General features: G+C 41.9%; 1 protein-coding gene across 1 annotated transcript; it reads right to left on the bottom strand.

Annotated features, from left to right (window-relative positions):
- Positions 1 to 317: 317 nt before the first annotated feature.
- On the bottom strand, positions 318 to 18,837 carry ATAD1 (ATPase family, AAA domain containing 1). The gene is made up of 10 exons (XM_018564993.1): positions 18,759 to 18,837; positions 12,972 to 13,136; positions 11,132 to 11,230; positions 8,933 to 9,053; positions 7,198 to 7,398; positions 6,557 to 6,663; positions 5,051 to 5,140; positions 3,381 to 3,431; positions 2,658 to 2,791; positions 318 to 994 (listed from the first exon to the last, which is right to left on the bottom strand). The coding sequence occupies exons 2-10, from the start codon at positions 13,131 to 13,133 to the stop codon at positions 877 to 879; spliced, it is 1,083 nt and encodes a 360-aa protein (XP_018420495.1). The 5' UTR covers positions 13,134 to 13,136; positions 18,759 to 18,837; the 3' UTR covers positions 318 to 876.
- Between the last annotated feature and the right edge of the window lie 501 nt (positions 18,838 to 19,338).

Below are 19,338 nucleotides of genomic sequence, written 5' to 3' on the forward strand. Positions count from 1 at the left end.
CTGGGGCAACGATTAGGACCCAAACACTGCTAACACGAATAAGAATGGCATACCTATAAAAAAAAGGAATTCCTCTATATTGGTCTTGAATATAATGGAATTGTTCAAGCCCCCAAAGAGTATATAAACGAACAGTACATGTTTTCATCTTCAGATCGGTTCCTTAGTATCTGGGGAGGTCATTGGATCCTAGGCCCAGGGTCTACACAGTGCTTTGACTTCTCTCCAAATCAATGTTAAGCCCCATCACCTCCTAGTGCTAGGCCTCGTCCCATCCTTTACCTGTGAAATAGCAGAGCCTATAATGGCCACAGACTCCCTTGCAGGGTGCCTGGACTTCATCAGTAATGACAGCTAACACATCTTGGTGGACATGACAGGTTCACATTAAATCTCACTTGTACATTTAGATTTACCTAGTTGTAGTTGAAAGATAAAAGTATTGCAGTGCGTCCATATTTTACAATAGATCAAATCATGGCCAAAAAATACTGAATATCCACTGGTTATTTAGTATGAAAAAAGAACTAAGTACAGATCCCCTTTGCACGCCACTGTATACAGCAGCCCAATGTAGGTTTGGTTTTGTCCCTTTGTTGGAATGCTGCTAGTCAATACACACACAGACATGGTAATCTTATAAGGTAAACATGACACATACTCATTCAAACATTTCAATCAATGTCAGCAGCTCACACAACACAACCAGAGAGGCATGGTTTCCCCTCTGCAAGGCTCTTTACTTTATAGTGAATTGATGCTGGAGTCCAGCAGTGGAGGCTGAAGTCCATTAGGATGGTGCTCTTCCCTCCTAGTGCATTGTCCCTTACATGTCCCCTTCTAGCTAATAGCTTGGGTGAGGTCAGGTGACAGAGTTCAGTCCAAACTAACGTGCATTAAACCTCCCAGGTTGGTTGCATTCTTCGATTTCTTCATTTTGTCAATGGCTTTCATTAGATCTTGCTGCTGAATTGGCCGTATCTCCTCAATGGGACTGCAGAGGAACGGAGAAACAGATGTCACTAGCTTATTGGAGGTATGGACAAAAGATGAAAACAATGCAGATACACCACAAAATACAAAGCTCTGCAAATGCCATGCTATACATATACCTTAGTGCATTCTGCCCCGTACTCATTACCAATGGTTCATGGGTGGACATATTGGTAAAATTACAATCATAAAAAGCTCAGCTAAAGAAATCGATATTTAGACAGTCAATATGCTATATACCGATCATTCATAACATTATGACTACTGAGAGGTGAGGTGAATAACATTGACTATCCCGTTACAATGGCACCTGGAAGTGGGGGGGATATATTAGGTAGCAAGTAAACATTTTGTCCCTGAAGTTGATGTGTTGGATGAAGAAAAAAATGGGCAAATATAAAAATGTTAGTGACTTTAACAAAGGCAACATTGTGATGGCTAGACAATTGGGTCAGAGCAACTCCAAACCTGCAGCTCTTGTGGGTTGTTGCTGGTCTGCAGTGGTCAGTACCTACCAAAAGTGGTCCAAGGAAGGAAAACCGGTGAAGCAGCACCAGGGTCATGGCCAAGGCTTACTGATGCATGTTGTCTGATCGTATAGAAGAGCTACTGTAGCTCAAATTGTTGAAAAAGTTAATGCTGTTTCCGATAGAAATGCGTATGGGGCTGCAAAGCAACAAACCAGTCAGGGTGCCCATGCTGACCCTTATCCACTGCTAAAAGCATGTGAGCATCAGAAATGGACCACAGAGCAATGGAAGAAGGTGGCCTGGTCTGATGAATCATATTTTGGATGGTCGGATTTGTGTGTGCCACTTTTCTGGGAAAGAGATGGCATCAGGTTGCATTATGGGAAGAAAGCAACCTGGCACAGGCAGTGTGATGCTTTGGGCTGGTTCTGCTGGGAAACCTTGGGTCCTGCCATTCACGTGGATGTTACTTTGACACGTACCACCTACCTAAACATTGTTGCTGACCAAGTGCACCCCTTCATGGAAACGGTATTCTCTAATGGCAGTGGCCTGTTTCCAGGGGATAATGCACCCTGACACACTGCAAAAATGGTTTAGGAATGGTATGAGGATCACAGCAATGAGTTTAAGGTGTTGACTGGGCCTCCAAATTCTCCAGATCTCAATCCAATCGAGCATCTCTGGGATGTGCTGGAAAAACAAGTCTGATCTATGGAGCCCCCACCTGGCAACGTACATGACTTAAAAGGATCTGCTACTAACAACTTGGTGCCAGATACCACAGCATACCTTCAGAGGTCTAGTGGAATCCATGCCTCGACAGGTCAGGGCTGTTTTGGTGGCAAAAGGGGGACCTACTCAATATTAGGCGGGTGGTTATAATGTTATGGCTGATCAGTGTATACATTTTCACAAATGAACTAATACAGTACAAACTGTCACTATTGAAATGTCTGAGCAAATTTGAGGTCAACTGAGTTTAGATCAAATCCAGCAACACCCTGCCGGGGAATTAAAAGACGTTTCTTTTCCTGAGTTAACTACACTCCGCAAAAAAACCTGGGCACAAGCCAAAGATGCCATTTCTAGAGGGGTACTATTGTCACCCTTCTGTGCTCAGCACATATTGAACCCTAGTTAGTCTAGGTGATGAGTGCTGTACATTAGCAGTACATTCGCTGGCACACAAACCTTTCCTCCGTGCTCCTGGCAACACACTCCCTGACACATAGCAGAGCAGCATCCCGACACATTTCCTTTAGGTCACTTCCAGAAAAGCTATCGGTACTTCTCGCAATCTGCGTCAAATCCACATCCAGGTCCACCTATTAAAGAAAGACAACACTCACTTACTGAATTATATCAATAATATTGATTATATTTTATGTACAGTATATAACATTGTCCTATTTAGCTGTCACTCAACCCAGCAGAGTCCAGTGTATCTAGACAAACTAATCTGGATTCACACTGTTTTGTGTGTATGCAGTGCATGTTGTAAAGTGCAGGCATACATGTAAATAGGCACATATAATGGGCCCATATATTTCCCTTTTAGAATACACTAAACCGCAGCCCATAGATCTGAACCAGCCAGATAAAAAAAAAATGCTACAGGGAACTTTTTAGAACTACAATATGGGAGATGCTATTGCCATGCTGTTCAAACAGGTGCCAGGTAGTAGGGCTGTCATTGTAATCCTTTCCTCAGTACTTTGCGAGTTACTGCACTGGAACAGACATACAGGTCAGCGGTCGTGACTTCACTGCCTGCATACTTAGCATCTGGAATCTTACTGGGAAATCTTGCTGTAGGGATAACAGAGTCTAATCAAAACTGTAATAGCTCACCATCTAGAATATAACTATTTATAAATAGGTTTACCAAACAGAACAAATTAAATTGCTGCTTACATTTTCATTCATTAGAATGAGATTAAGAATTGCTTCTCGCTGTCTCAAAGACTGAAAAAGAAAACAAGAAAACATAAAAAGGTAAGCAAGTGTTACTTTCAAAATATTTCAATACAGCTATATTATGCAAATATTTTATCAAACATACTTGAATATTTGCAGTCAACAGAAAATAAAACAAGAACTCTTAAAGGACATTTAAACCTTCTGTGTTTTTGCATATAGAATAACATACATGCAAAACCATGAAAAAATAAAAAAAGTTACCAAAAAAGGTAATAACTACCCCTTCATGGAAACGGTATTCCCTAATGGCAGTGGCCTCTTTCCGCAGGATATTTCCGCAGGATATTACACCCTGACACACTGCAAAAATGGTTTAAGAATGGAGCTGCACGCTCCCGTCCGAAGATCTGAAGACTCTAGTGCGGCCGCGAAGGATCATGGGGCGGGTGCATGCACAGTAATAATCTTCAGCCGCGAGAACAGGAGAAACACAAGGTAAGTCAATGCAGGCAGCGTGCACCCGCACAGATTCCGTGGGACACAGAAGACACAGCAGTCAGTGCGGAATTAGAGACCGGCACCAGCGCTGGAGGGACTGCTGGAAACTACTGGAAAGTAAAGATGATTGGATCAAGAGGCATCACTTAAGGTAAGTCCCTACAGCAGGATGTTGTGCCTTAGAATAGGGCAGAGGTTAGGGAGGGGGATGGGCACAAAAGACCAGAAACCACAGCAAAGCTGGTATCTAGCAGAGTATGGAGTAGTCATCATGCTATTTTCTCTCACCTACTAAGCAAAGATCAGTTTTTACAAAAGGTTTTATTCTTTGTATAAAAGGCATTTAAAATGTTTGGTCATGTGACCTCTTGTAAGGTCTTTTCCACTCCCCTAGGCCATGGCCAGTGGGCAGAGAGGAAAGGCATCTCTTTGTCACAGTACAGCGCTGTATGCAGCGACGTGTGGGCTGGGGCTGTGCTAATTTTAAAGACAAGAATTTTGGAAAATACCTTTTTGCCAGCAAGGTATACTTACCTTTGCAAACAGCAGACATAGTGCTGTTCTGGCAGTGTCTATGTGCAGCTATAATGCAGATAGCAAGCCTCTGGGAGTGGGCATTTCTGAGCAGACTGTATTAGCATGCAGACCACTTCTGATAATGCCCACTAGTGATGCCAACGGATTGATGACAATATTCCTTGTGCAGACCAGGACACAGAGGAAGGTGTGGGTGATGCAGAGATTTATGCAGCCCAGAAGTTAAGGGCTGACATTAGGACTTGCTATGTGTTTGGAGGTGCACAGCAATGAGCAGATGTGGAATGGAATACAATACAATTGGCCCCTGGAAAGCAACTAAAATCCATGGCAAAACGATCATGTAAGGTTGGAGATTTCTATTGCGTCAATTAAATATTATCACGGTACCTAGACTAAACATTATTATAGCAGTAACAGTTAAGTCTCCACTCTGCACCAGAACACAAGAGTGCTGCAGACAACAGACCCATAAGTGGCCTCCCTGAACAATGACGATTTCAACTGAGTTAGCTGGCTTCGAGGATCACAAAGCACTGTGCCCCACCAACTGGCAAATTCTGTTCTACTCAATAAGCCAATTAATAATAAGAGGAACTGCCATTGTCATCCCATCATAATGATCATACCGGCTGATTGATGTGAAATCTGGTGGGCATTCTCCTCATAATTGCTGTGTCCAGATCTTGAGGACGATTTGTGGCTCCCATTACAATCACCTATATTTAAAAAAATATATAGGATGTCCAGTATGAGCTTTTCTATGCAGATATTCTTATATACAAGACTATCAAAGATGCAAATTTCCAATAAAAACTTTAAAAAAAATACCTACAGATGAAGACATTTATACATGAATGTAAAATAATAAAAAATGAATAACTATTTGGTAAAACTCCACTCAAGGTTACTAGGAATGTACTTCCCTAAAGCGCAACTACAGCTTCTCTATGTGTATATATATTGCTAAAATTTCTCCCAGGGCTTGCAACAAATCACTTTAGTAAAAAAAAAAGACCAGACCATAAAATGAAGGTGGAAAATACTGCCAATATAGGAGTCATTTTTATACTAATTATGAGAATCATTTCTACCCGAGTTTCTGAGAGGAAACAGCAGAACCTACAGGTCCCATCCAGAATAAGGGTAAGCACCAGGTTGTAGCACATGACTAAAGGTGCCCATAGATGATGACTGTTGCCTGACATTTGGTACTGGATTTTCCCAGGCAATGTTGCTTGTTCTTATAATAATGGTGGGCCTTGGGGTGAGTTCACAGACTAATACAATCTTGCATACTTACATACACTTATTCAGTGTAAATAACAAACATCTGTGTGGACTTTACTTTAAAATTTTGCGTTAATAAAAGGTGGCAAAGAAGCCCTTAATAAGTGAAAAGTGAGTGGAGGTGTCCTTAATGTGCTACCATTTGGAGCTAATTCTCACAACATACACACACACACACTTTTGTATACATCACTTGGAACTATATGGTACAATATGGTAGCTTTCCGCTATGCCTACTCTCTTTAATGCTACCTGACACACTGTTGTAGTTCTCAGAAAATAGGATTTTGGTACTCACCGTAAAATCCTTTTCTCTCCGTTCATTGAAGGACACATTATAATTGGTCTTTAGTTTTTTTGTGCCTAGCGTCCTTCTCCTGCAGGTGGCGATATTACCCTACAGTACATGATCTCCGATCTGTTCCCTGTGTCCTTCAATGAACGGGAGAGAAATTAGAGCGAGACCACACAATACAGAGATGCCTTGACAAGGTGTGCACTCTCCACATCCAATCGGTAGGCAACCGAGATCTCCGTTTGGAATTTTGGAAACAAAACAGGTTGGATGTGACCATTCCACTGGCTAGAAATGCTGTTTAATATGAATATTGAACTCTGTTGTGAACTACCACTGACCATGCCATTTTTAAACTGATGCAATTGCTTTTTCACTGTTCAGAGCACAGCTATGGCCAGTTGTACATAAGGTTGGCTGCCAGGAACTACCTAAAAGAACCTGATTGACACTGCTGTCCAAATAACTGAAGCCCAGAGATATCTCAGATGCTTGATCATTTGTTATGGACTCTTTATACAAAGGCTGTTATCCATGGATATATACATACCTGACAGCTATAATCCGTATCCAGCCCATCCCAAAGACTCATGAATTGAGCTTTCATCATTGCTGTTGCCTCATGGTCAGTACTTGAACGACTCCGAAGGAAAGAATCTTTATAGATAGGGAAGAAAAAAGGTGAAAATATGTTTTATGGAGACATGTGCAACCCAATTAACTCCAGAAACGAAAGTGGAGTAAAACTTTATCACCATACACTGCCCATATATTGTGGTAGGAAGATATGGCCTTTTTATACCCCATGCTCTTAAACTTTCAATACAACAGCCCATAGGCTCATAGGTTGAACTCTATGGACTTGTGTCTTTTTTAACCTATGTAATTAGGATTTAAAGATATGTATGAAGTACCTGGGTCATTCCCTATGTCCACTATTCCACCCAGCAGCCAAGAGCTGTCGCCTTGAAGCTCTTGGTAGTAGTGAAACTGCATTTCTACATCTGCCTTCTTGTCAAGCAGTGTGCAAACAACTACCGTGCATATTAGGCAGGTAGGTGGTGTAAGATGAAGATGCCTTAATTGAACACACAATAACATGTGGCATATTGTTCATGCATTAATGCAGTGCAGAAATGTAAATGTGCCCTCAAAGTTAAAACTGCTGGTATTCTCAATAGGGGAATTTACCAATTTCATCAATGAAGATAATAGATGGCTGAAGCTTCACTGCCAGTGAAAACACTGCAGCAGCCAGTTTCTGGGACTCCCCGTACCACTTGTCCGTCAGGGTGGATGGCTGCAAGTTGATAAAGCGACATCCTGCTTCCTTGGCTGTTGCTTTGGCGATCAGTGTTTTTCCACATCCAGGAGGTCCATAAAGAAGCACACCTATACAATTCAATGGTATACAATGAATGATTAGCCAAAATGGGTGGATATTTGCATGTAAATAGTGCACATATTAAACAGAGGTAGCCATTTAAAAATCACATTTTAACAGGTTAGAGTGAGCAAACTAATGAGAACTAACTTATAACAAACGGCAATTAGTGGAACTGGATTAAGTGATCTAAAATCTGCCATTTCCACAAGTGGTAGGTGAACTCCAGAGAGTTTATAAAAGTGCATTATTATTCCTTCTAAAACAGCTGTACACTCCTCCTTTCCCCTCCTGCATCAGCCACCCATGTCAGTTGTAACTATGGTTGTTGTTTCCTCATTCAGGCTTTTCTTCCAGCACTGATCTCTTATGTAGAATGTTTAGTATATAAAAGCATGTAAAGACATCCAAAACCATACCCTAAAAACATCTGTATAGGGATGCACAGATACTTTTCAGATACCAGTGCAGATACTTGGCATTTTCATGAGAACTACCAGGATTGCAGCGGTTGCAGCTGGGACCTGGCTTTGGCACTCCACCACTGTCCTGAAATCATTAGTCTGTATTGTTTTAGAAAAACTGTCACATGACAATAAACAAAAATGTATCAGTACTTGTACTTGTAAGTACTCGGCAAGTACCAGTACTCGTAAAACTGGTATCTGTGCATCACTTTATTTCTATTTATAAAAACAAAATCGTACATTAAAACAGAGATGTACAAATCCCAGGAGCTCCGTGTGCTCCTTACAAATGACAGCTGCCTCCTAATTTTTGAATTTTTCTCTAGTGTAGTCTTGGAGCTCAAAAGTATCGGTACATGTACACGTACCGAGTACTGTACTTGGTATCTGTGCAACCCTACATCTGTAGTCCTAAACTCTTTTTTTTTTTTTATATGTGACTAATTTTTTTTTGTATACTTTTATTGCTGTCACATAGGGGGTTAATAAGCCCCCTATGTGATAACAAAGAGGATGTGACAGGTCCTCTTTATGGAGACATGAGGGGTGTATTAGATGACTAATGTCACCTATGGAACCCAAAGAAGATCGATCTGTGCTTCATCAGCTCTCTCTCTGGCTACAGCAGCTGGAGAAATTATAGTCTGAGGGGGTGGAAGGATTGAGGATTAGTGAGAGAGGGGGTTACAGGTAAGGTGAAAGGGGAGGGAGCTGTCGTAGTGAAAAGCTTCAAATGGAGCCATTGTTTACATCTTGTCACAGCGGTGATTGAACACAGTGCTCATATGGTACAGAGACAATTTTATTGTCTCTGCACCTTGTTTGGTGAACTTCACTGTCCAATGGACAGTGTATTCAGAGTGAACTGCTCATGCATGCACTAGGGGGCGCGTATTAAGAGAGAAAAAAAATTGCTGTGCAAGTACAGCGACCCGCACTCAAGAGTGAGCCGTTCGACCGTTTGTACAAAACGGGCAGACGGCAAGCCGTTAATATGGAATCCGGTACCTTTAAATTAAATAAAATTAGACATTTTATAAAACACATGTATGTGTAATAGCAAAACGCATAATACCTTTGGGCGGCTGCAGCAGTCTTGAGTTCTCAAATAAATGCTTCTTTTTTATCGGAAGAATAACGGTATCTTTCAGGTCTGTTATCACATCATCCAGACCGGCAATGTCACTCCAAGTCACCTGGGTTACATGATAATGTTGTTAACGCTTTTCCTAACAATCATGATGAGGTCATTACTGGAAATTCACAAGTACTGATCTGGCACTTCCTGTAATGGCAATCTAAACAAAGTCATCTAAGACATCAGGATGCCATTTACTATTCTCCATACTGTACCCCAGTTATGTTCATTTGATGAGTGAGTTTGCTGTAAAAACACTATAATGTTTACATGCAGTATATCTGCTCTCAACATCAAAGCAATATTAACATGCAAAAGGAGAAATTCTATAAATAGAACAGGAAGCTAAAAATGCATGTGAGCTGCTGCACACAAAACTGATGGCTCATTGTTTTTATAGGGCAGCTACTCATATTCATAGCCCAATATCACTGCTCCTTCACAGCACCACTAGAGAGAATGGAGAGTGCACACCGGTTGAGTCCGTCTTGCTCCAGTATCAGTCTATGACTAAGCCCATTATTGGGTGAAACATGTCAGAGTGAAGAGGATCCGCAGAGGGATGATGTGTACCTGTGCGCTATAATACATTTTTCAGCTAAACTTGCGGTGTGCGACAGGACTTTTTATGTTGTTGTGAGTAGCTACTAATATTCATTGCACAGCACTACCGGTCACTACTTTTCAGTGGTGAACTCTTTCTGTGTAGAACTGTTAGCCTTCAACACAGAGACTGTGGTAGCAGGACAGGTACGTAAGCAAAAACAGAGGGTTAAATATGGATGGGGTGAAGGCTAAGGACAGTGATGAGTTATTTTGTGATAACCCGGGGGTCAAATCTGCCGAGGACTTTAATTCTCTTCAGCTGTATTGGTGCACTCTCGAGCTTGGGATATGAGAATCAACACAGACACAAAGGTGTGTGGTATCCACTCAATATCAAAGATATATTCAGTACAGGGTAACTGTTAAGGTGCCCATACATCTTACAATTTATCTGCAGATTTTCTGTGGTCAGATGGAAAAAGTGCAACAAATTGGCCCAGGTGGAGATTACTCCATCTACACAGTTAAGTGTAGATGGAGGAATCTGTTGCACCTTTTCCATCTGACCATAGAAAATCTGCAGATAAATTGTAAGGTGTATGGCAAGCTTTATACAGAGCAAGCATGGGGCGGTGATTCAGCATTAACCAATCACAAATAAGAAGAGCGTAGCAACTGCTGCATACGAAATCGAAACTTTAGCTAGATAACGATGCACAATAATTTCCTGTGAAATCACGTGTTTTCCAGCAACTCAAAACTCTCAAGGTTGTTACAGCTTAAACAAGAACTCTAACTTGAGACAAATAAACTACTGCTAATTATAAACTCACTTTATCCCTTCAGACAGTGTTAGCAATAAAGGAGCCTGCAGGTTAGGGAAATAGATCTGCACAAAGCTCCCTGGATTGAAAACTTTCAGTGCTGGTCTCCTGACACAAACCCCAAAAAATTAAGTACATCAGAACTACAGTAACTAGCGAATTACCTGGGGTGAGCACCGATGGGCATGCGGATGATGTTTTGGTATTGCAACTGGAAATTCTCATTGGGATAAAAAAAAAAGAAGGGGTGCATGAGGCAGCAGCATCACCTCCTGAATGCCGGCCAGCCACTGCTCTACCACCCTCTGAAAAGAAGATCCTTCAGGAAATGCTTTTCAGAGGGGAGGTGTGCAATATAATAGGAAAGAAAAAAAAAAAAAAAGGGAAACATTTTTGCCTCCCTGCAATCTGCACGACACATTCATCCAGATCTTGTCTCTTAAACACACTGCAAGTACAGAAAAATACAGAACATTTGCCCATTATGATATGGGAATAAGGAGAGAGGGGATTGATCTGTAGTGCAGCAACAGAGCACTGGACAGGGCAGCCCAGGTAGTGTTATGCCTGCTCAAATAAGAAGTTAGGAGCTCCCTGAATGTTTCTGTACTTGCAGCATTTTCAAAAGGGACACGGGAAAATCTGCATGTATTCCAGTAATGCATTTCTGATATTATCTTGTCATAACATACACTATAAATTGTTTCGGTTGCATATTATCAGCCATATGATAACCAACTAGGTCAGTGTGCCATTTACAACATACCAGCATGCTTAGTGGATCGACAAGATGAGCTGCAATGCTCATTTCATATTCCGTGAGCTTCACATTCTTTACACCAATCTGTCTCATTAATTTCTCAGCCTGTAAAGCAGAACAGAGACACAAATGGGAATTTTCTATTTAAAAAAAAACAGCTTCATCATTAAACAAAGTACATTTTAGCAGTCTACCCAATGAGTACAAGCGCACGCTGGCATACATACTGTGATTGCATTACACTTCTATTGTGCCTGGGTGAGTTTGCTCTGGATCAGTTCAAAGATTTATTTCGTGAATGCAGGTGCAGTGCACTCTAATTTGCCTAAAGTGCAACTCTAGTGATGTAAATCTTCATAAATCTCCAAGTTCCATATGGATTTAAAGTCCGTTTTCTTCTAAAACACCCCAGAAAACCCTAACCATATGCAAATACCAACTTCAACCACGAAAGAGATGGGCAGCCACATGAGCAAACCTGTAGGGGGGTCAATTATTAAAATGGTGACATTCATATAAGGGCAAAGCCTTTTTGGGAGCACACATGACCTCATGTTGTTGCTCTGCAGGTACCAGACGGATTCCAGGGTTGATAACAGGCTTATATTTCATATATGTTTTTTAACCAACGAGGTTAGAGGAATCGGGGACTTAAGAATTGATATGAATAAACTAAGTTCTAAGTCCACTTTAACTTGCATTAAAAGCATCTGAATACAACATAATATTGATGTCTATCCAGCTCTAGCTAAACCTATTTGTTGCGCTTATGTCTAAAGGTACTAGCAGATATAGGATGGTTTTGGTCTGATCCATCCAGTTTACAATAAGCCTCAATCCCATGTCGGTGGGTGCCAACAGCCCTCTAAGGAAATGCCCCGCAGACAATTCTAGCTCTCAGCCAAGACAAGCACCCTTCTGCACTCTGCCTTCTCTCCTTGTAAACATACACATGTTCCTATCCAGGCACATATGTTCATGGGGAGATTTCTCAGGAAACCAAACTGTAGGCAGTTCAAATGTGTCTGAATATCCGACCACTCATCTGCAAGTATGAGAGATTAAAGCTGCACTGCAGACAAACAAGTAAATACACAGCTGATATATATATATATATATAAAACCAGTTTTACCTGCCAAAAGATTTCCCTTCTGCTTAGTTTTGTGATTCACACCAAACTGGCTAGAAAAACAGCAAACATATGTAATTCAACTGTGACGTTAGCCAATTAGCTGCCTGGAATTCCACTTCAAGAAACATTACCAGACAGTACAACACAGTTGGCTCATCTATATTTAGCGCTGATAATATATGCAGCACTTTACATACTATTCATTCACATCAGTCCCTGCCCTCAAGGGGTTTGCAATCTAAGGTCCCAATTACATACTAAGGCCAGGTTAGACAATAGCTGATTAACCTACAAGCAAATCTGGGAGTGTGGGAAAAAAACTGTAGTACCTGAAGGAAAACCACGTGAACAAAGAGAGAACGTGCAAACTCCATGCAGATAGTGTCCTGGTTGGGAGTCAAACCGAGAACCCTAGTGCTGCAAGGCAGAAATGCTAACCCCTAAATAACTCTTACGTAACCATTTTAATCTGTTATATAGCTGATTCTAGATGATGTGTAATATTAGGTTTCCGATACCCAAAACATAATGAAGCTGAACTATATAAAAAGCAAAGAGAAACAATGGCTGCAGCCCGTAGGATATAATGTTGGCTTTCACTTTCCAAAATTCTCAAGAAAACAAACAGAACCGGTTAAAACCATTCTTCTAGAAAAAGGCTCAGTGGGTCTCCTGATGTCATTATTGGAGCTTTAATCATGATACTATCATACCTGCTTCTGAGCTTCGATTTTCTGTTTTCTGGTGGGATCTATGGCATCGACCATCCATTTAATTGTGAAGTAGGTGACCGCTCCAAATATTGTCAGTCTGAAGATCAAACCAACAACTTCATTCCGGCTCAGAGGGCGAGAAAAGGCTTCTGTGTGGACCATTTTCTATAGTACAAGGGGAAAAAATGTTTTTAAAGCTACATTGCCATCTTGTGGCTACAGGCAGAAATAACAAGAAAAGACATTCAAAAGAAATGCATTGATACAAACCTACCTGGACGCAGGATTCCGGCACCTCGCCACTGTTTCTTTATGTGTATTATATCTTACTGGCTGGATGAATATATGTACCTGATAATATATTTGTGTGTGTGTGTATGTGTGTGTATGTATATATAAATGCACGCTTACAATCTAAAAAGTAGGGGCAAGTGATACAAACGGTAGTAACTGTGGGGGAATTAGTTAAAAGGTGAAAAGGATGAGTAAAGGTTTTCAGGTAGAAGTGGGATAAGCTTCCCTGAACCCTATTGCCTGACGCCCAGGACATGCAGTTCCATGTGCCAGGCAGGTGTTTTTTTCCCCTATATTTAGCCCTGCGAACAACAGGGTTACATTGTCTTTTTTTTTTTTTTTACCTCAACGGAGTGGAGCTCAGGCTGGAAGGCAATTCTGCCAGGCAATTCTGCCAGCAGCAGAGGACAACCCCCATCTCCCCTGCTGCTGAGAGCATGACGGGTCGGGTGGGGAGGAGAAGGAGGCAGCTGGGTACCGGGAAAGTGGTGGCGACAAACCCTGAGGGGGAGGAGCAGTGCTGGGATGCGGCACATCTGCTGCTCCCAGCCATAGATCCATATGGATGGGTGTGTGTGTTTTTGCATGAGGAGGCGTAATAGCCATATAGGAACTTGTTTTTTTTTTATCATTCTTTTTCGTGTATCATCTTATGATTACGTCTCAATAAAACATATCCTTTTATAGAATTAGTGTTATACAAAATTGTCCATTCACTCTGGGCTACCGTTAATCACCCCAATTGTTAGTGTTATATCCTTGTGCGGTTTTGGTTGAAATTACTTTTTCTATCAGTCCCTTAGACAAGTAGTTTTTTTTTTTTTAAATTCCACACCCCGGAGATAGCTGGGGAGTGTATAGGCAGAACTGTGGTACAGTCGTGGCCGAAAATATTGGCACCCCTGCATTTCTGTCAGATAATGCACCACTTCGCACACAAAATTGTTGCAATTACAAATGTTTAGGCATTCTCATGTTTAATACTTGTGTTTGTATTAGTACGACACACAAAAGTGGAGAACAAAAAAAGCTAAATCCGGCACATTCCACGCAAAACTCTGAAAACGGACTGGACAAAATTATTGGCACCTTCTCCAAATTGCAAGAAATAATTGCATTCCAAGTTTTTGTGGAAAAGCATGGACAATCTCAAGGTTACAAGTCCATCTCCAGAGATCCTAATGTTCCTGTGTCCACTGTGTGCAACATTGTCAAGAAGTTTACAGCCTATAGCACAGTAGCTAATCTTCCTGGACGTGGACAAAAGAGAACATTTGTTCAAAGATTGCAACGAAGAATTGTTCGAATGGTGGATAAAGACCTTCGATCAACTTCCAGACAAATTCAAGCTGACCTTCAGGCACAGGGTACAACTGGGTCGGCTCGCACTATACGTCGCCATCTGAATGAAAAGGGATGCTATGGTAGGAGACCCAGGAGGACCCCACTAATGACACAGAAACCTAAAAAAGCCGGATTGGAGTTTGCCAAAACTTACCTGAGGAAGCCAAAATCCTTTTGGGAGAATGTGATGAACCGGAGTGATGTCACATTCTGGTTCCCGGCACCTCTACAGGGCACACATATGAATGGAGCTCAATCAGAGCACAGCAGTCCACACTGGACCCCAAGCTGAGGATCAACTCCAGCTCTTGTAAGGTATGGAGACTGGGTGGATCTTTTGAATGGCATCCCAAACACACCTCCTACCCACAGTTTGATCGCCCGCATCGGAACATGCGGTACCGCAACCCTGTGCGTTCCATTGCAGTGCGACTTGGGTCGCGACTTAATGACCAAGTACAAATCTGGGTCCTGAGGTTACACAGGTTAAGAACCACTGCCTTAGAGCACCTGTGGAGGGATCTCAAAACAGCAGTTGGGAAAAGGAACCCTTCCAATCTGAGAGATCTGGAGCAGTTGGTGAAAGAAGAGTGCTCCAACATTCCTGTAGAGAGGAGTAAGAAACTCATTGATGGTTACAGGAAGCGATTGATTTCAGTTCTTTTCTCGAAGGGCTGTGCTACCAAATATTAATTGAGGGTGCCAATAATTTAGTCCAGTCCATTTTTGGAGTTTTGTGTGGAATGTGTCAGGCTTGGCTTTTTTTTCTCCACATTTTTGTGTCATACCAATACAAACAAAAGAAATAAACATGAGAATGCCTAAACATTTGTAATTGCAACAATTTTCTGGGCGAAGTGGTGCATTATCTGACAGAATTGCAGGGGTGCCAATATTCTGGGTCATGACTGTACCTAGCCATTTTCCAACCTTCTGCTGTAGGTCATGCTGCTTCTGCTTCATCCAACCAGGATGAAGTAAAGTGCCCATATCTGCATGTACACAATGTTGTTAATAGAACTGACCAGGAAAATAATTCTTCACTGCCAGCTATGCGAGTCGCATCATTCAATTCAGGGTCAAATCTTGTAGGGATTGTGTACTGTACACTGATAAGGCCTAGTGCAGATGTATTTGGCCTCCATTCACCTTGCATGTAGGGCTGTTATACATTAACTTGTACATGTCTCTGCTGTGGCCCTCAGTGAGTAAATTACATCCTATCTTACATGCTGTGTGAGCACTGGTCCCAAGAATCTATGGGAGCTAAGATTAGCTGTGCAGAATGGACATAATAAAGGACTCTACATACCAAAACAAATTCTATAATTTACAGTTATGAAAGCAGAACCTCCCACTCGTAGTTTAGATTTCCTGCATGGCACAGACACAGAGCTTTGCAATGCATCTCTAGTAAGTAAGCTTGCTTCAGAAAACCTTTGTCTCCAAGAGATGAGCAGAGTTCAAGATTATAAAATACTAAAGGGCTACATTACCATTCCAGTCACTGGTAGCAAGCTGCTAAAAACACATCTAGCCTGCTCCATCACAGGCTGGAACATTGCTAAATCTCACTCTCACTCACTCACTCACCAAGCAGCTACACAAGGAGTGGATAGGAGGGTCATAGGAATGGGCCTGTTGCTTCCAGCGTCAGGATCACTTGTGTGAAATGACCCACCAATCTATTGTTGTATTCAGACAGCTAGACTTGAAGTATAATTACATACTTATGTAAAAATAAAATCCTAATAATTAAGCTTCATGTGTTAATTAGTATCTCTAAATTGATGTTAGTATAATAAAATATACTTTAAGCCTCCAGATGTTATTCATGCCATGCACATCTTGTCTGAGGCTTATCTGGACTACCGGTCAGGGTGTGCAGTCAAGAGCAATGCCTCCTGGGAATATCTATCCCATGATGCTTTTCAACAAGCACGTGCATACTGCTTTCTTAATGTGCTTCAGTTTCTGATGGGAACAGTAGACCTAATAAAAGCACATGGCATCAATGCTGGTTGTGTGTGTGTCAGCATTAAGGGTTGCTGCCCTGGACAGGAGAGAGATGATCAGAGACAACATTTTGTCTGCAGGGAAACCCTGAAAGGCAGTGTTGTCACCCTATAAGTGGAAGTGATATGGGTAAGAAATTCAAATTCTCCAGCCTTCCCTTTCAGTCAAAATCAGATGGGCATTAAAACAGAGCTCCAGGCACATTCTTTTATTAAAATGTGCTTTGTAACAATAGGTTATCTCTGGTGAGGTCTACGCCAGCCCTAGGATTGCTGCCATTTCTTTCCAAATGTTAACACTTATATTGATGGCGGATAGTATAGCTCTCACTATGCTTCCAGTGCTGTGGCTCTCATATGGAGAAGCCATACTGTCTATTATCCTCCCATCTTTCCCCTTGTCCATCCACAGAAAGCCTTGTATTTTGTTCATGGTTCTCAGGGTTCTGTGAATGGACAAGGGGAGAGATGGGAGGATAACAGTCAGTATGGCTGTCATTGGTACACAGCACATTCTACTGGAGTTGTGCTTTAAGTAGCAATACAAGATAATGCAAGATATGCTACATATGTTTTCATACCACTTTAGGTTTAGATACACTTAAACTCCTCTGGGGCTCTCCAGAGAAGTTAACATTAGAAGGGGGGAGAAGGGGGGAGGTCTGAATCAAACTGACCATTATTCACAGCAAGCCAGCCTCATGCAGACTCAGCTACCCTACATCCCCTTAGGTGTGTGTCTGCCCTGCAGCTCCCTTACTGACTGCCTACAGAGCATTGGGGAATTAAAACACTCCATCCATGCTGGGCTCTGCGCAGCTCTTGTTCCCATTTATTTTCGCTGCGTGGGGGATGACTACTGAGGGACTGCGGTTTTATGGAAAGTACTATTACCTTTAAAATGTTACATATTTGTAAACATTTACTTTAACTCTAGAAAATATTTATAAATATAAGATTTGTTTTTAAATATATAAAAATATTTGTAAACAGCACAATGTAAATAAGGTGCCTCTATTGAAGAATATCCTACGGTCAGATCTTGCTTTGTAGTGCTGTGTGATGGAAAGAAGTACTTTTTTTTTCACCGCAGTGTGTTGCAATGCACTACACCACATCACAAGGCAACAGAACTAAATGGCATTTCACAGTTGGGAAAAAAAAAAAATTGACAGCGTGATGTGATGTTTTCAGTGCGTCGGCAGCGCTCCCAACACATCGCACACCAGCGGCTGCTTTCCAATGTAGCTGATGGTGTTGACGACCCTCACTGTACCATTACTATTTTCATCCACTCCGGATAATACACACAGCGTTCTTCTTCTGGTACTGGGACTGACAGTTCTGGCTCTCATACAGTGTGGTGATCATGTTATGTATCCGCCGACTCCTCTTCCCTCGTCCATTCACAGAATGCCTTGTATACTTTTTCAGAATGCAAGATGTTCTGTGAATGGAGGAGAGGTAGTGGCTACATAACACAATCCATGCACTTTATGAGATCTGAACTGTCAGTCCCAGCGTCAAAAGAAGAGCGCTGTATGTTGGGTCCGATGTAATTGAAGTTGGCAATTATACAGTAACCAGCAGAGTTTTAATAAATGTCAATATGTATCATTTTAAAGATTGTGCTTTACTCTGTTTATGGTAATTGGGATTTATAGGTAAGAGAAATGTAACATTGGAGATGAAAATGATCAATTCTGAGGTAAGAAAAGTCAACCCAGGAAAATGGACTGACCGATGGGTTATAAAACAATGAATTATGAAGGCTCTACGGACATGTGATGAATCAGCAGTGTGGAATCACACTGAGCCCCATCCAGCCTGCCTGACATTCGTTCCTTCACATACACAGGGAGAGGATCTGAGTTCTAAAATGAAGATGAAGCTCAGTGCACATAACAGCTGCAGACAGATCACCGTCCTCCATGTGTCACAGTCAGTTAGCACTATGCCCTATTATGTGGACCTGTAACCCGTTGACCTTCCCTCGGCTGTCTGCCCCCAAGACCCGGCCATGGCAGCCCTGTGATCCCGGACAGCTCCTCTATACATCCGGAACGGGGCGAGCACAGGCAGCCGGGTGAGCTCAGAACAGGCCACATATTACGGCCAAGGTGAAACCACTCACCGGCTTGATGACAGCGCCGATCCAGGAAGTGAAAACCAAAACTAGCGGTAATGGATACCGTGCACTCACAATACCTTCCCCGGGAAAGTAAGACACTTGGTTCCGCTATGGCATTCGTAGAACACCAGTCTGTACACCGCATGTGCCGAATGCAGCTGGTCACATGACACAGAACAGCCCCGCCCAGCCAAGTCGGAATGTTACTGTAGTTTTGGTTTTCTCGGCTCTATGTTGTCAATGCTCAGTTTTTTATATTATATAATAAATGGGGGGAATTTATCAAAGCAATTGCGACAGTTTTAGCCTCTTAGATCATTTTTTTTAATGTGCAAATCTGTCTTTTAACATGTGCCCCTGTTTTCTCTTGAACTTGCTCTACTTTTTCAACTGCACGTTTTTTGCACCTGTTTTCATCTGTACTTGTTCTGGGGCTGTATGAAACTGGAACAATCACAACTTAAAAAGTCCCTATGACCACTTCTTCAAGAAGCGACAGTTAAAGGAGAACTATGGGGTTAAGGCTTTTCCCTATAGTTCTCCTTAGGGTAACGGGTGGACACAAACTAGCGTCCTCCCGTCA

The sequence above is a fragment of the Nanorana parkeri genome, unplaced genomic scaffold (genome assembly GCF_000935625.1).
Source record: "Nanorana parkeri isolate BGI_ZX_2015 unplaced genomic scaffold, ASM93562v1 scaffold804, whole genome shotgun sequence".
NCBI classification, from domain to species: Eukaryota; Metazoa; Chordata; class Amphibia; order Anura; family Dicroglossidae; genus Nanorana; species Nanorana parkeri.